Raw genomic sequence first — 13,412 nt, 5'->3', positions numbered from 1 at the left:
AGAAGCCCGTATGCACAGCTTGTGTATTGGTTCTATCAGTAAGTGAGAGCTAGAGTTCTGCAAAATTTCCTTTACCTTGAGACAATCCACTGTCCAGCTGATTTTGTTTGCGCCCTTTAGGCAGCGCGAGTAACCGATCCAGCACCCGGAGCCTCCTCAGTGTGAGCAGCGGGATGGAGGGGGACAACGAGGTGAGAGCCGGGGCCCGCACCCCCATATGTCTTGTCCTGGGGGTCGTTTCACTGCAGGAAATGGAAACCCAGGTGAAAGAAGCCCAACACAAAAGGTCACCTACTGTAGGATTCCGTGTGTATGAAATGTCCAGAAAAGGTAGATCCGTAGAGACAGAGGGCAGATTGGTGGTTACCAGGCCTGGGGGTAGGAGAAATGCGGGTAAACTGCTTAAGGGGTACAGTGTTTCCTTGGGGGGGGTCATGAAAATGTTTGGGGAGTAGATAGAGATGGTGGTTGCACAATATTGTGAATGTACTAAGTGCTACTTATTGTTTACTTTAAAATGGTTCATTTTATGTTATGTGGATTTCACCTCAATAAAAAGAGGGGAAGAAAGGAAGAGAGGGAAGGAGGAAGGGTTGAGCCAAAAGGGGTGAGAGGGAACTGGATGAGTATCAGGGATTCCAGGGGCAGTGGTCACCTTTCGGGGCTTGGGTCAGGAGCGGGGCATGCCACAGCGGGAGCCGCTGTTCACTGTACCCGCCGAGGCCACACGCTCTTTTGTCTCCTCTTCCCTGTGGGTATCTCCTTTTTCTCTCACTGCGCACTGGCCTTTTCTGCTTTTCCACATGGATAGCGGCAGACAGTTCCCGAGAGCCGCAAGGTCTCTGAGCAGAGTGTAAGTTGCTGCCTTAGGCTGAGGCCCAGTTTGGGTCAGGGTGTGTATCCTGATCCAGTGACCAGCAGCTGGGATGTGCGGGTGAGGTCACGTGGGTCACTGCCAACCTAGGAGACTCCCTGAGGTAGGGTCCTAGGGGTGGGCCGCCCACCAGTGCACAGCTCGTATGACCCTGTGACTGAGGACCAGTCACCGTTCTGTTGTCCCAAAAAGAGACTTTTGTTTAAAAATAAAACTTCTCCAGCCCTATCTGGTTACATAGAGCAATGCTCCTCAAACTTTAACATGCATAAGAAATACGTAGGATCTTGTGAAAATGTGGGTTCTGATGGAGCAGGTGTGGGGAGGAGCCTGGGACCCTGTGGCTCTCCCAAGCCCCCAGGCGATGGTGATGTTGGTGGCCCACATGTCACACTGAGTAGTGAGGAACAAGAGCTCGAATCGCTAATGATAATTTGGGTCTGATGGTCTCCTCAGTGACTCTGGGAGTCAGTGTCAGTGGAAAACTGCCCTGGTATTGCTGGGTTGATTATCAGTCAGTAAGTAACCTTCAGCCAAAGCCTGGGGAGGGCTGAGGAGCTTGTGGGATGGAGTGTGTCCAACTATGCTGTTGCTTAATGTGATTTTCACCCTTCTTTCTCATCTTTTTTGCTGTAGGATAATGAAGCCCCCGAGGTTGCCAGAAGTCGTAGCCCAGGCCCCCCACCAGTGGACACCGCACCCATCATGCCCCTTGAGAGGCCCCCCAGGGTGCCGCCCCGAGCCACCTCACAGAGGTAACATCGAAGCTGACGGGACATTTTTTCCTCACTCTCTGAGTTTCAGGGGAGTGTAGGATCTGGGGACATCTAAAATGACCTAAGAATAAGCACAGAGCTAGACTCACTGAAATGCATACTTTGGACACATTTCAATGTGGACTCTTCATTAACTTGAGGGATGCTTTATTCAGTTGCACATACTCTAAATAACAAATGCAATATTTTGTCAGTGAAATACATAGGTAAAGGTCAATGTTTTGCATAATTTTTATCTGGTTAGAAGTCAGCTCCCGAATAACTAATTCCCTTGGCCGCATAGTAGAGACAGTGCCTTTTGGGGACAAGGAGATAAGAAGGAATTGGGAGTGGAAATAAAGGTGAGAGGCAGCAAGGTGTGGTGGTGGGGAAACACTGCCTGGGGAAGTCTCCGGCAGCCACTTGTGAACTTGGATGAATTATTTAACTGTCATGTGCCTTACTTTCCTTGTCCATAAAATGGAGATAGTAGGAACTTCCCTGGCGGTCCAGTGGTTAAGACTCTGAGCTTCCACTGCAGGGGGCTCGGGTTTGATCCCTGGTCCGGGAACTAAAATCCCTCATGCTGTGCGTGGTGTGGCCAAAAAAAAAAAAACGGAGATAGTCAATGAACTTCCTCACACAGTCGTAAGTATTGTGTTTCTGGCCCTTAGTAAGAGCCCAACAGTCTGAGTGTTTTTTATGAGAAGGATGAGCCTATGGAGGTTTGGAACTGGGCATTAGACAAAAGAGTGTGACTGACTTATGGGGCTCTGATGTATGTCTTTGTTTGTGTTCAGGCTTCTGGCAGGAACCTTTTTAAGGTCTTCCGGAGTCACAGAAGAGGTGGTCAAAGCTAGCTTGTCTGCCAAGGCAGAAAGGAGCCTTTGGGAATAAAAGCCTAGGCTTGCCTTGGGAGTTTAATTCTTTGATGTCTGAAATACAATGTGGCGTGGGGGGGTGGGGGGTGGGGGAGGGTGGGGGGAGATTAAAAGGATGAAGTTTTTTTTAAACTAGGATTTTTTTTTTTTTCAATTTGAAACTTGTAACTCAAATGAACCTCATCAGTGAAATTTGTTGAGAAAGTACCACAAGGAGGCTTTTCTTCCGCTTTTCTGGAAAGAGCAGCTGACCCTGCGCTGAGGATCCTTCCATTTCTCCCCTTGCTATTACCGCTTTTCCGTGTGCTCCCAGCAACATTCACGTACTGACACTTGCCACACAAGCCTCCCTCGGTCCCAAGCTGCTTCACACTCACGGAGCATGTTTCCCTGGTGTAGAATAGAGTTCACATATTAGAACATTAGCCCTAGAAGGAACCTTAGCGATGACCTAGTCCAATCACCTGAATTTGCATAATGTTCTGTTGCTTGAAAATTATATATAGTTGGGGATTGGGGAGGGGTGTTTTTGGAGAGCAATTGTGGTAATAAATGCTAATATTTATTGAGCGTTTACTATGTGTCAGGTGTTCTGTTAAACACACTAAATGCATTAGCTCGTTTAATTCTCTTCACAACTCTAGGCGGTAGATGTTTAGTGTTATCCCATTTTGCAGATGTAGAAACCGGGGCTTAAGACTGGATGGAGACTTTATGTCTGTGGCAAACCTATGTGTGCCTGACTCCAGGGTCCAGTCTTTTAGTCATTTTGTTACACCTGTCCAAGGAGGTCCAGGTGTCATGGGAGAAGATACAAGATCTCAGACCTTTTATTCCTGAAGGTAAAGACTTTGGAGGCAGTTATCTAATTGTACCAAGATTAAAAAGAATGTCTCGAATATATAGCTACAAAGACTCTGTGGGATTTTGTCTACAGGAGAGGGAACAACCAGAGAAATGGGTTCCAGAAATTAAAGGCTGGAAACTGGGATGCATTTAATGTGTAAAGAGAGATGGCAGATGAATTGTTTTGGGGGAGTCTGGAAGCATGTTGTGATAAAGATGGGGAGAGAAAAGGAGGAAAACATATGTTACTAAAGAAATGGTGTTTGCAAAGAAATCTCTGATAGAAACGGGGTTTGGGTGCATTTTTGGTGTGAAGATTGGAAAAGATGCAATTGTTCTGAAAGTGTGTATGTAATTTTCATAATAAAATGAGGAGATGTTTGAGCAAAGAATAAAATGGGCCTCTCTCCTGAATGCTTGACCCACTGGCGGACAGGAGGGGAGGCTGACCTTGGTGGTCTCCACTCCACTTCCAGATCTGGGAATTGGCCGCTCTTCCCCACTCATGTTCTCCTGAACCCCCCCTTTCTCTCAAACAGCGCATCCTGCTCATCACTCTCTCCAGTCCTGGTCCCTTCCTCGTCTCACTCTGCATGCTGTCCCCAGAGCTTGAATTGTCAGCAATGACTCCAAGTCTCCATCGCCATCTGTACCTTGGCCTTCTGTTTCCTACTGTTCGTTGGGAACTTCACCAGGTGTCCAACCAAGATCTCAGACGCAGCCCATGCAAAACTGAACTCATCATCCAACCTGCCATCCTCTGCCCCAAACTGCCTTCTTCTCACCATTTCCCAGCCTGAGACGTGGCACTATTCTCTCTTCCCCAAGCGCCTGCCCCCGGGGTCAGCCTCCATCCTTGCCTCCCTCGAAGCACCCCAGGCTCTGTTCATTTTGCTGCCCTTGCAGCTTTCAGATCTACCCCTCCTCTCCATCTGCCAGTGCCTGAGTTCATCCCTGTAGGCCCACACTCACCTCCCTGCCTCCAGTCAGTCCCTCCTCCACTGCACCAGAGAGTGCCCATTCTAGAGCAGAAATAGCTGGCGATGGCACCTCCTGGCATGAAAGCCTTAAATTTAATTCCCTATTTTTTAGCATGCCATTGCCCTGAGTCCCACCCCTCTCTTGTAGTCACTGATGTTTCCCCCTTAAGAATTCCTAGTGAGCTGTGTCATTTCGTGCTGTCTTTGCTCAATCTGTTCCTTTTGCATGGAATATTGTCTTCCTACTCCCTTCCGATCTCTGCTTAGAAAATTCCTACACATCCTTTAGGACTCTGTCCAAACATTACCTCTTCTGTGAAGCCTCCCTGATGTTCCTATTCAGAGTGAACCTTCTTGTGGTTCCCCAAATACCTCCATTATAATTCATGCCATGTTGTGGCCCTTGTTTACATATCTGTCTCCTCAAGTAGATGGTAAACCTCAAAAGAATAGAGATTGTTTTTCTTTGTTTGTTTTTTAAATTTTATGGATTTATTTATTTTTGGCTGCTTTGGGTCTTTGCTGCTGCGCGCGGGGCTTTCTCCCGTTGCGGCGAGCGGGGTCTACTCTTTCGCTGCGGTGCGCGGGCTTCTCATTGCGGTGGCTTCTCTTGTTGGGGAGCACAGACTCCAGGTGCGGGGACTTCAGTAGTTGTGGCACACGGGCTTTGTTGCTCCGCAGCATGTGGGATCTTCCCGGACCAGGGATCGAATCGTTGTCACCTGTATTGGCGGGTGGATTCTTAACCACTGCAGCGAAGTCCCTAGAGATTTTTGATAAGAAAAAAATTTTTTTCTACTCTCCCCAGCACAGAATGGAGTTAAATCGGTAATTGGCGCCTGCTAGGAATTTAGCAAATATTTATCATGCAAGTGAGTGAATGGGTGGATGGATAGACTGCTACTGCTTGGGTTGACAGCTAGCCATCAAGTCGTGTACCACAGTGCAGGTGGGTTACAGATTAATGGAAAGAAGCTTCACATTCCCACCCGCTGTAAGTTCCTAATATATTTATACTTCAAAGTTAGGAAAGGCAGATGGTGACAAGAACAGGAGCAGAGGCATTATATCTTTGCATGGCATTTCCCTTGCAGGGCATTAGTCCCTATAGAGTGGGCAGCTGACAATATCACACTCTTCATAGGTAAAGTCGTGCCAGTAGAGAAAAAAAAAGCCAACATCTTGCTGAGCCATTGCCCCCTTGTTTTTTAATATGTTTTGACATTTACTAGTGATTTGCCAATCACTAACAATCTATGCATTCCCCTTTAAGGCATAGCCTAGGTACTGCCAAATCAGAACATACTTCTGAAGGCCTCCTGGAGTACCAAGAGTTAATCCTTTAGCTGCTGACTTGTAAGGAGATCTGTGAAGTCCCTGGGGGATGGGGGGTAGTGGTCAGAGAGTAAGGGGACTCGGGAGGCTATTTACTAATAGGGAAGCTTAAAGATATTTTTAACAATGTTGTGATCATACAAAAGCATACCATCTAAATAATAGGCCTGCTTTAAAAGAATGTAACCAACATTAGGATTGCTGGGTTCTTGAACCAAACTTATCATCAGCACAGACCTCACCCTCAACACGGAGGAGAAAGCAGCCAGTGCCCGGGTCTCTGGACTGGACAATCCTGTCTCCAGCTCCAACTTCCCAGCGTCCTGGAGAGGCCGTCTCCCCCACAGACCACCACTTGATTCTGATTTAATAACCTTTATTTTCATGGTTCTGATATGTCTGTAATCACAAACCCATTTCCCTGAGATGGGGCTTCCAATCCTTAGCTGGGTTGTTCATCAGAATGAAATGTGGAGATGGTTTGCTTGTAGACTCGCCCCAACTGCAGAGTCGGGCAGCAGAGGAAGAGGGACCAGTAGGGAATCGTGACCCTCTTTGTGATGGAAGGTAAAATGTAAGGCTTATGGGGCATACATGGGGAAAAGTTCTAAGAATACATCTTTAATCATAATAATAAAATTATTAGCTTTACCTCTTGAGTGCCTACTCTAAGCCAAAAGTGGTATCCACTTTCCAACTGTCATCTCACACAGTATAGGTATCTGCAATTCCAATATAGATACCTACATCTCCAACGTAGGCATCTTTACCTCTGTCTGGCAGATGAGAAAGAGGTTCAGAGAAGTTGAACTTCTTCTCCAGATGTGTGCATAAATGCCTCTGCCATATGTTCTCATAGGTTCTGAATGTGCCCTATCAAAACTTTCAGTGCAGCGTACTGATTTTCCCTGTTGTCTGTCTCATCCATTATATTCTCAGCACCTTAAGGGAAAGTTCCATGCCCATTTTACTTGCTGATGTATCCCACACCCAGGAGTAGATGCACAGTAGATAAATGTCTGTTGAGAAGAAGGAAGCCAGCCTAAGCTTACTCAAGTGATAAGTGGTATCACCTGACTGTCCTTCAGCTTTCTCCTTTAAGCCCATGGTTCGGAGGGCAGGTCGGGCGATGGAAGGAGACCGTCCATTTGTTTTCTCTGGATAAAGAGACAACCACACAAAACCATCTACTCCCAGGTGCCACTGCAGACCCTCCTGAGGATGTCTGTTGTTATTCTTTTCTACTTCTGCCTCCCTCTCTGGCTCCTGAAATGGCCTGTCTTTTCCCAACTCTTTTGTCGTTTCCTTGACCTACGCAAACTTGCATTCAAGAGACATTTAGTAAATATTTACTCATTGATTCATTCAGTCCTCAAGTATGCAGTTCCAGGGTAGCACAGTTCAATTACAGCACCTGACAAAGCTCTCTTTCTTGACTTACTGACTTGCTTCCAAGAGAATTAAATATTGGTTTTACAGCACACATGAGGAAATACCATCTGTAGTTGTTGAACCCTCTGTAAATACATTCACCCAGGTCTGTCTGGAGTATCATTTAGTACCGTTCAAAAACCATCTAGACTAACGTGGAGGGAGGCTTCTAGGAAAGCAGACATGGAGTTGGGACAACACACTTAGTGATCCCATGTGGAAGTAGTTGTGAGAAGCCGACTTCAGAAATTCTCAAGTCCTCTCAAGGGATCTCCCCACTGCAGTGTGTCTCCTGCCTGGCTGCACATTTGAATCACTGGAGTTTTAAAATATAGGTTTTATTATTATTTAGGTATGGCAAGGTCAGCAGATCAGGAGACAACTGCCTTTTTTTTTTTTTTTTTTTTTTCTGTGGTACACGGACCTCTCACCGCTGTGGCCTCTCCCGTTGCGGAGCACAGGCTCCAGACACGCAGACCCAGTGGCCATGGCTCACGGGCCCAGCCGCTCCGCGGCATGTGGGATCTTCCCAGACCGGGGCACGAACCCATGTCCCCTGCATCGGCAGGCGGACTCTCAACCACTGCGCCACCAGGGAAGCCCCACGACTGCCGTTGAATAGGGAGTTTGTTATACTCCTAGATCCCAAGAGGAGGGGGCACATTATGCTGGGGTGGGGCACACAGGAAAGCCCCAGGTTTAGGCAGGAGAAATGTCAGGGAGGGGAGAAACATGGGCAAGAGCCTTTATTTTGGGTTCTGCAGGAAGGAACAAGCGAGGCAGGCTAGGCAGATTAAGGATTGGCTAGTTTGAATAATTTCAGTGGGCTCCGGGGCAAAGGGGCTGTCTCCAGTTGTCTAGCACCTGGCCCTGGGGTGATTAGGGCAGTGGATAGTGGTCCCGAATGTGAGAGTCCCATTAAAGGACATGGTTGGAGTATGGGCTCTGGACTGGTTAGTTTGCATGTGAAAGGTGTGCTCTCTGCAGGTTGTTTGCTATCTCTAGGAATTAGCTTTCCCTAGGAGGGGCAGGCCCTCCAGGATCAGCCAGGGCCCAGATGTCAAAGCCTCAGAAAATAAACGACATGGTTAATATACCTGGTTGAAGGAGGGACACTATTTAAAAGTTGTGATGCTTGAACCCTATCCTCCAGAGATTATGATGGAATAGGTCTGGGATCGAGCCTGGCAACTGTTATTTTTCAAAGCTCTGCTGGTGATTCTAATGTGCAGCTAGGATTGCAAGCCACAGCTTAGCATGTATGCCACTGAAAGGTCCGTATGTTTCTCCACTTTTATTAATTGAAGAACATGTCCTTTGCATAGTATACCAAGTTTGCAACAAATCATGGATGCCTGAGAACTAGTTAATTAAATTCGTTTGATAATAATTGTGTTATCTTTCATTTCAGGCCTCCGACCAGGGAGACCTTCCATCCTCCTCCACCTGTTCCACCCAGAGGTCGCTGATTCCACCTCCTAAACCTGCCTACTTCGGGACCTTGAGACTTGTGGTTTTCAGCCTGTTAATGATGTCTTCATGTTGAGTTTTATGTCCTGAATGCTGACCTTAAGACCCAGTCTCATTGCTGATATTGTCGCAGCCCTGCTGGTCTGGGCTTTCCTTGAAGAAGATATTATTAAGGCACAAAGAGGTGAAACTAAGGACTTCATTCACCATCATCAAGTATATTGATCCCTATTCTTGTTTGCCAAAAGGATGACGACTTAATTGGAATACTTACCTCTAATTTGGCATGTCAGGAGCCTGAAAAGATTGTTCAGAAATGTACATTACAAGTGATTTTACTGAAATGTACTTATATTAGGTCTTACTTATTTGCTAGTCCAATCTAATTTCTAGAAGTGATTATGATTTGACTTACAGTATTCAAGTAAGAAGATATGTCCTAATTTTTAAATGATTCTTCAGCTTTTCTGTAGCTTCAGGAGGGTGTTTAAATGCCAGGGCTAGTCACATACAACAAACTCAAAAGGACTTTAGAGAGGGATGAGTCCTAACTCCTTTTATATAGAAGGCAAATCTGAGGTTTCACAGAAGCCTGGAACCAAGAACACTCAGTTGGTTAGACGAAGAGGTGGGTCTAGAATCAGGACCTGCTGATATCAGGTCACCATACTTTCCATCTCCAAATAGCCAAGCTCTCTCCCTCAAGAAATGCGCAGATGTAGAAATTTGGTCAGTGACTGACTATTGGCCTTCCAGAAGTTTCCTTCTTCCATATCTCCCAGGTATGGGACTATCAAGTATTTGGAGCATTTATAAGTCAGTATGCTTGCAAAACAGTGATGCTACCAAAGAACATCTAAAAAATGGTTGGGAACCAGAAGCTTGGGATGCCAGGGACCCCACTTATTGCTCTGCACCCTTAGATGCAGAGCAATAGATCTTAGTTCTGGCCATAGGAGAGAGGAGGACCCTTGACTTTCACTCTGCTGATGGGTCAGAAGAAGAAGGAGGAACTTAAAGTAGAAATAGTTATCTATTTCGTTATATACACGTTATTACCACCAGGCTTGGGAAATTTGTGCAGAGAATGTAGAGCCTTAAACATATCATTAATTTTGAGTCCCTAGCACATAAATCTACCTTCAAAGCACAGGCCCTTAACTGATGCTTAAACATACAGTAAAATTAGTATCAGACCTATTTCTTTAAAAATTATCAGAAATCTGGTGCTTCTCCATGAAATTATTCTCCATCCCACACAAAGATATAAAAGCCATGCTATTAAAGATCCAGTTAAGTACAGTTTTATTGGGTCCTTTTGTAATGATCAATGGTTCTTTTTCAATCGAATTCCTCAATCCAGCAAACAAGGACTTATTGAAGTTAATAACTTCTGAGATCTTGGGTTTTTGTTTTTCTGTTTTTTTGTTTTGTTTTGTTTTTTTCTGACATAAAATACACTATTGGCGCCGGCCCTTAAGAGAGTATTTGTGGAAATTTTACCTACCACAATGCCTGGCACATAGTAGCCATTTTGCAATGGTCCCTTTACTCTCCTGGTCACTTATCTGGGAGAAATAGGGTGATATGAGATAAAAGGAGAAGAGAAATACAAGGTTGGTATGGTTATCCTTCCTCTTCTTGATAGGCTCTGTTTTAAGCACATTTGATCTTGATAAAAGATATACTTTTAAAGATATTTAGTACCTCTAAGCTCCTTTTTGGATGGGAAATTTAAATTTTTTTTTTTTTTACATTCTTTGGTTAACAAGCATTTAGATCAGTAACATAGCAAAATCTGCTCCCAGCCAATGGTGTTACCATCTTTGTATGCACATCACTGTGCAATATTGGAATATTTTATTGCATTTTTATTCTTATATGAAAATAAGTGGAAAACATAAAATTAAAAGTGCTTATGAGATACCTGGGTTTCATAAATGTGACACACACTTGAGACACAGAAGGAAATGATCAGGAGTGCCACGTCAAAAATGACAAGTCTTAAATCCTCATTGAATGTTCACTGAACATCCAAAACGATTGGTTGTGTGTAAAAGTAAAAAAGGAAAATGAAAAATTTGGATGAAACACTGGGACCATGTTATCAAAGAATGTCTCTAATGCTGGGGTGAAATTTTTCATTCTCTAGAAACAGAACCACCCATTATAATGTAAATTTATTCAACTTCCACACACTCAACTTTTGTATACATTTTTAGGAATACATTATGTAACAAAACCATGAATTTAAATACAATGAGAATCAGAAACTAAATTGTAGCTAGGTGTCCAAAGAGCCAGTTAAAAAGTTCTCTATGTGATGCCTTGGGAGACAGCTGTGTGGCCACCATCCTTCCCCAAGATTTTACAAACTGGCTCATAGACAGTGAAGCTATTGGTCATATTCACTGCCATTGCCTTTGCCTCTAACTGTGCAAGGTACATTGTCCTCCAGTTCCCAGGCCAGCACTGTTCCTTCATCTTATGTTAAAACCTGTGAGCAGACAACCCAACTATATGAGCATCACAGTATGAATACTGAGAGACTCTGAACAGGAGGTTTGTGTTGCAATCAAATAATTTAACTTGATGTATTTAATGATGTGAATAATCCCTAATGCTTTGCCATAATTAGGCAAAGTAATAGTATGTAAATGACTTCAATGAATATTTTTACAAGTCAAGCTAAGTTACCTACCCTCTCCCCCTCTTTTGTCTTACTTTGTTATTAAAAAAGAGAGATCCTACTCTGTCCTACATCACCTCAATAGCTGGGATTTTTAGATCCCTCTCGCATTTGCCCCTGGAAGTAAGTTGGTTTTCTGTGCTGTCTTTCAAAGCATAGTGTGTGGTTTTGCAGCTGGTTGGCTGAGGAAGTATTAGTAACAGATTTATTTCTAAGAAAGACAAGTAGCTAATTTGGATAACTCTAGAAGATTCATCCTAAAAATCAGTCCTCAATTTTGAAGAATCTTCCTGTATAAATATTTGCTTTGGTTTGATAAAGTGTTCTATTCATTTCCAGGTGAGTTATTAAGAATATAAGATGGCCTTCCTCATTCATTCCTGATGGCCAGATACTATGTTCATCAGAGTGGTAAGAGGATGAGTAGGAGGTAGAAAGATGTGTTCTGACTTCTGAGGCAAAACTCAGAATTCGTTTTCTCAAAGAAACTGTAATAAATAGGTTCCTTGGCTAGCTCGCCAGAGCCCATTTAACCCACAATATAGGAGAAAATGTGTTAGCTAGCCATGCAGTAAGAGTTAGCATGATGTAGACAAAGAACATGGCTTGGAAGTCAGGAAACCTGGATTTTATTTTGGACTGCTGCTGACTTGCTGAATTCACTTAACTTGACTCCCCATCATCTGAGAAGTAAAATGTTTTGTGTTTAGTAATAACTCAGGTCCCTTCACCTCTTTAAGTTTAGGACTAAGGCAATTCCCCTTGGTGGGGAATACCTCATTCTGATGAAGGAGGGAGACAACCTTACTAGACTCACCACCTAATTAGCAAGGGATCTTATTATGTGGCAATTCCCATTCCATGCTCTGTATCAGCGTTATGACAGATCAGTTAAAAGAAATGTGTCAGAAACAGTGAAATGGGAACTGTACAAAGAAATTAATAGCTTTAGTTGCTCTTTGGTCTAAGAACCAATGTTTTAAGTGATTGTTTCCTAAAGAAAGAATTCAGACCAATTATAAAATTCTTCAGTATCTAGAACACTTCATCTAGAACAGAAAAAGTAGAGGTAGAAGGTGGTAAATAGCAATAGAAAAGTTACTAGCAAGACAAACATAAAGTAGAAAGAAGAAATAAAATTTCAAAGAAAAGGTAGCTGAAGATGGAAATCAGAAGATATGTTGTCATCTATAGACCAAGACTTTTGATGATCATGTTTATTAAGAATAAGAATAAAAGGTTGAAATTCTGGTTTTCTGGATCATTTGCTGGTCATAAACTCTTTAACCAATTGAGTCTTATTAGAATTATCATGAAAAAGAAGTTGTACAGCCATTTGGGAGGGGTTTCCTTTCACTGGCATTTTCCCCTTCAACCTTTTTGGTGTCAGGGAATGAGATCATTAATCTAGATGAAGAAACTGATGAAATAAGATTTATCAATGTTTTACACTGTCCAGTTTGGCAGAACAACCCTGATTTTGGTGGTGCCCCTGAGTCCTAACAATTTTTGAGCCCTGTGGGTCATCAGCCTCCAAGAATCTTTGAAGCCATATTCCTTTTTCTCTAATCAGTTATTTTATCTCCTATTCCTTCTTCCCAAGCCTACTGTTATCAGACTTTTATCCCCTAAAGCCATTTATCATCATCATTTCCTAGTACCTACCAGAGTTCCTGGCACATAATAGATGCTCAATAAATATTCCTTGAATTAATGGCCCTACATGCTCTTCCCTCCATTAAACTTTCCCAAATACTCCACCAAAATAGGGTTTGCTTTTCTCTCCTCGCCCATTGCTCTTTTTTTTTTTTTTGAGAACAGTGGGAAATTTGTTTCATGTTTTAGTAAGTTCATATTAGTCTTGAAGAGAAATGCCACTCAGTGTAAATAATCAATGCAAACTTCAGAACTTTCCAGACATAACTTTTTTCTGCTTTATAACAAAGTGAGTCAGCTATACATATACATATATCCCCATATCTCCTCCCTCTTGCGTCTCCCTCCCACTCTCCCTATCCCACTCCTCTAAGTGGTCACAAAGCACCTAGCTGATCTCCCTGTGCTATGCGGCTGCTTCTCACTAGCTATCTATTTTACATTTGGTAGTGTATATATGTCCATGCCACTCTCTCACTTCATCCCAGTTTACCC

General features: G+C 43.6%; 1 protein-coding gene across 1 annotated transcript in view; it reads left to right on the top strand.

The window, feature by feature from the left end:
- Nucleotides 1–12,485, top strand: part of PIK3AP1 (phosphoinositide-3-kinase adaptor protein 1) — a 113,599-nt gene extending 101,114 nt beyond the window's left edge. The window contains exons 15-17 of the mRNA XM_060125739.1: nt 121–191; nt 1,511–1,629; nt 8,514–12,485. Of these exons, the coding sequence (XP_059981722.1) occupies nt 121–191; nt 1,511–1,629; nt 8,514–8,571 (248 nt within the window). The 3' untranslated portion in view covers nt 8,572–12,485. The remainder of the gene's footprint in view (nt 1–120; nt 192–1,510; nt 1,630–8,513) is intronic.
- The last annotated feature ends 927 nt before the right edge of the window (nt 12,486–13,412 follow it).

This window comes from Lagenorhynchus albirostris, chromosome 16 (assembly GCF_949774975.1).
Source record: "Lagenorhynchus albirostris chromosome 16, mLagAlb1.1, whole genome shotgun sequence".
Taxonomy (NCBI): Eukaryota; Metazoa; Chordata; class Mammalia; order Artiodactyla; family Delphinidae; genus Lagenorhynchus; species Lagenorhynchus albirostris.
The sequence above is the reverse complement of the archived record's forward strand: the minus strand, read 5'-3'. Positions and strand labels throughout refer to the sequence as shown.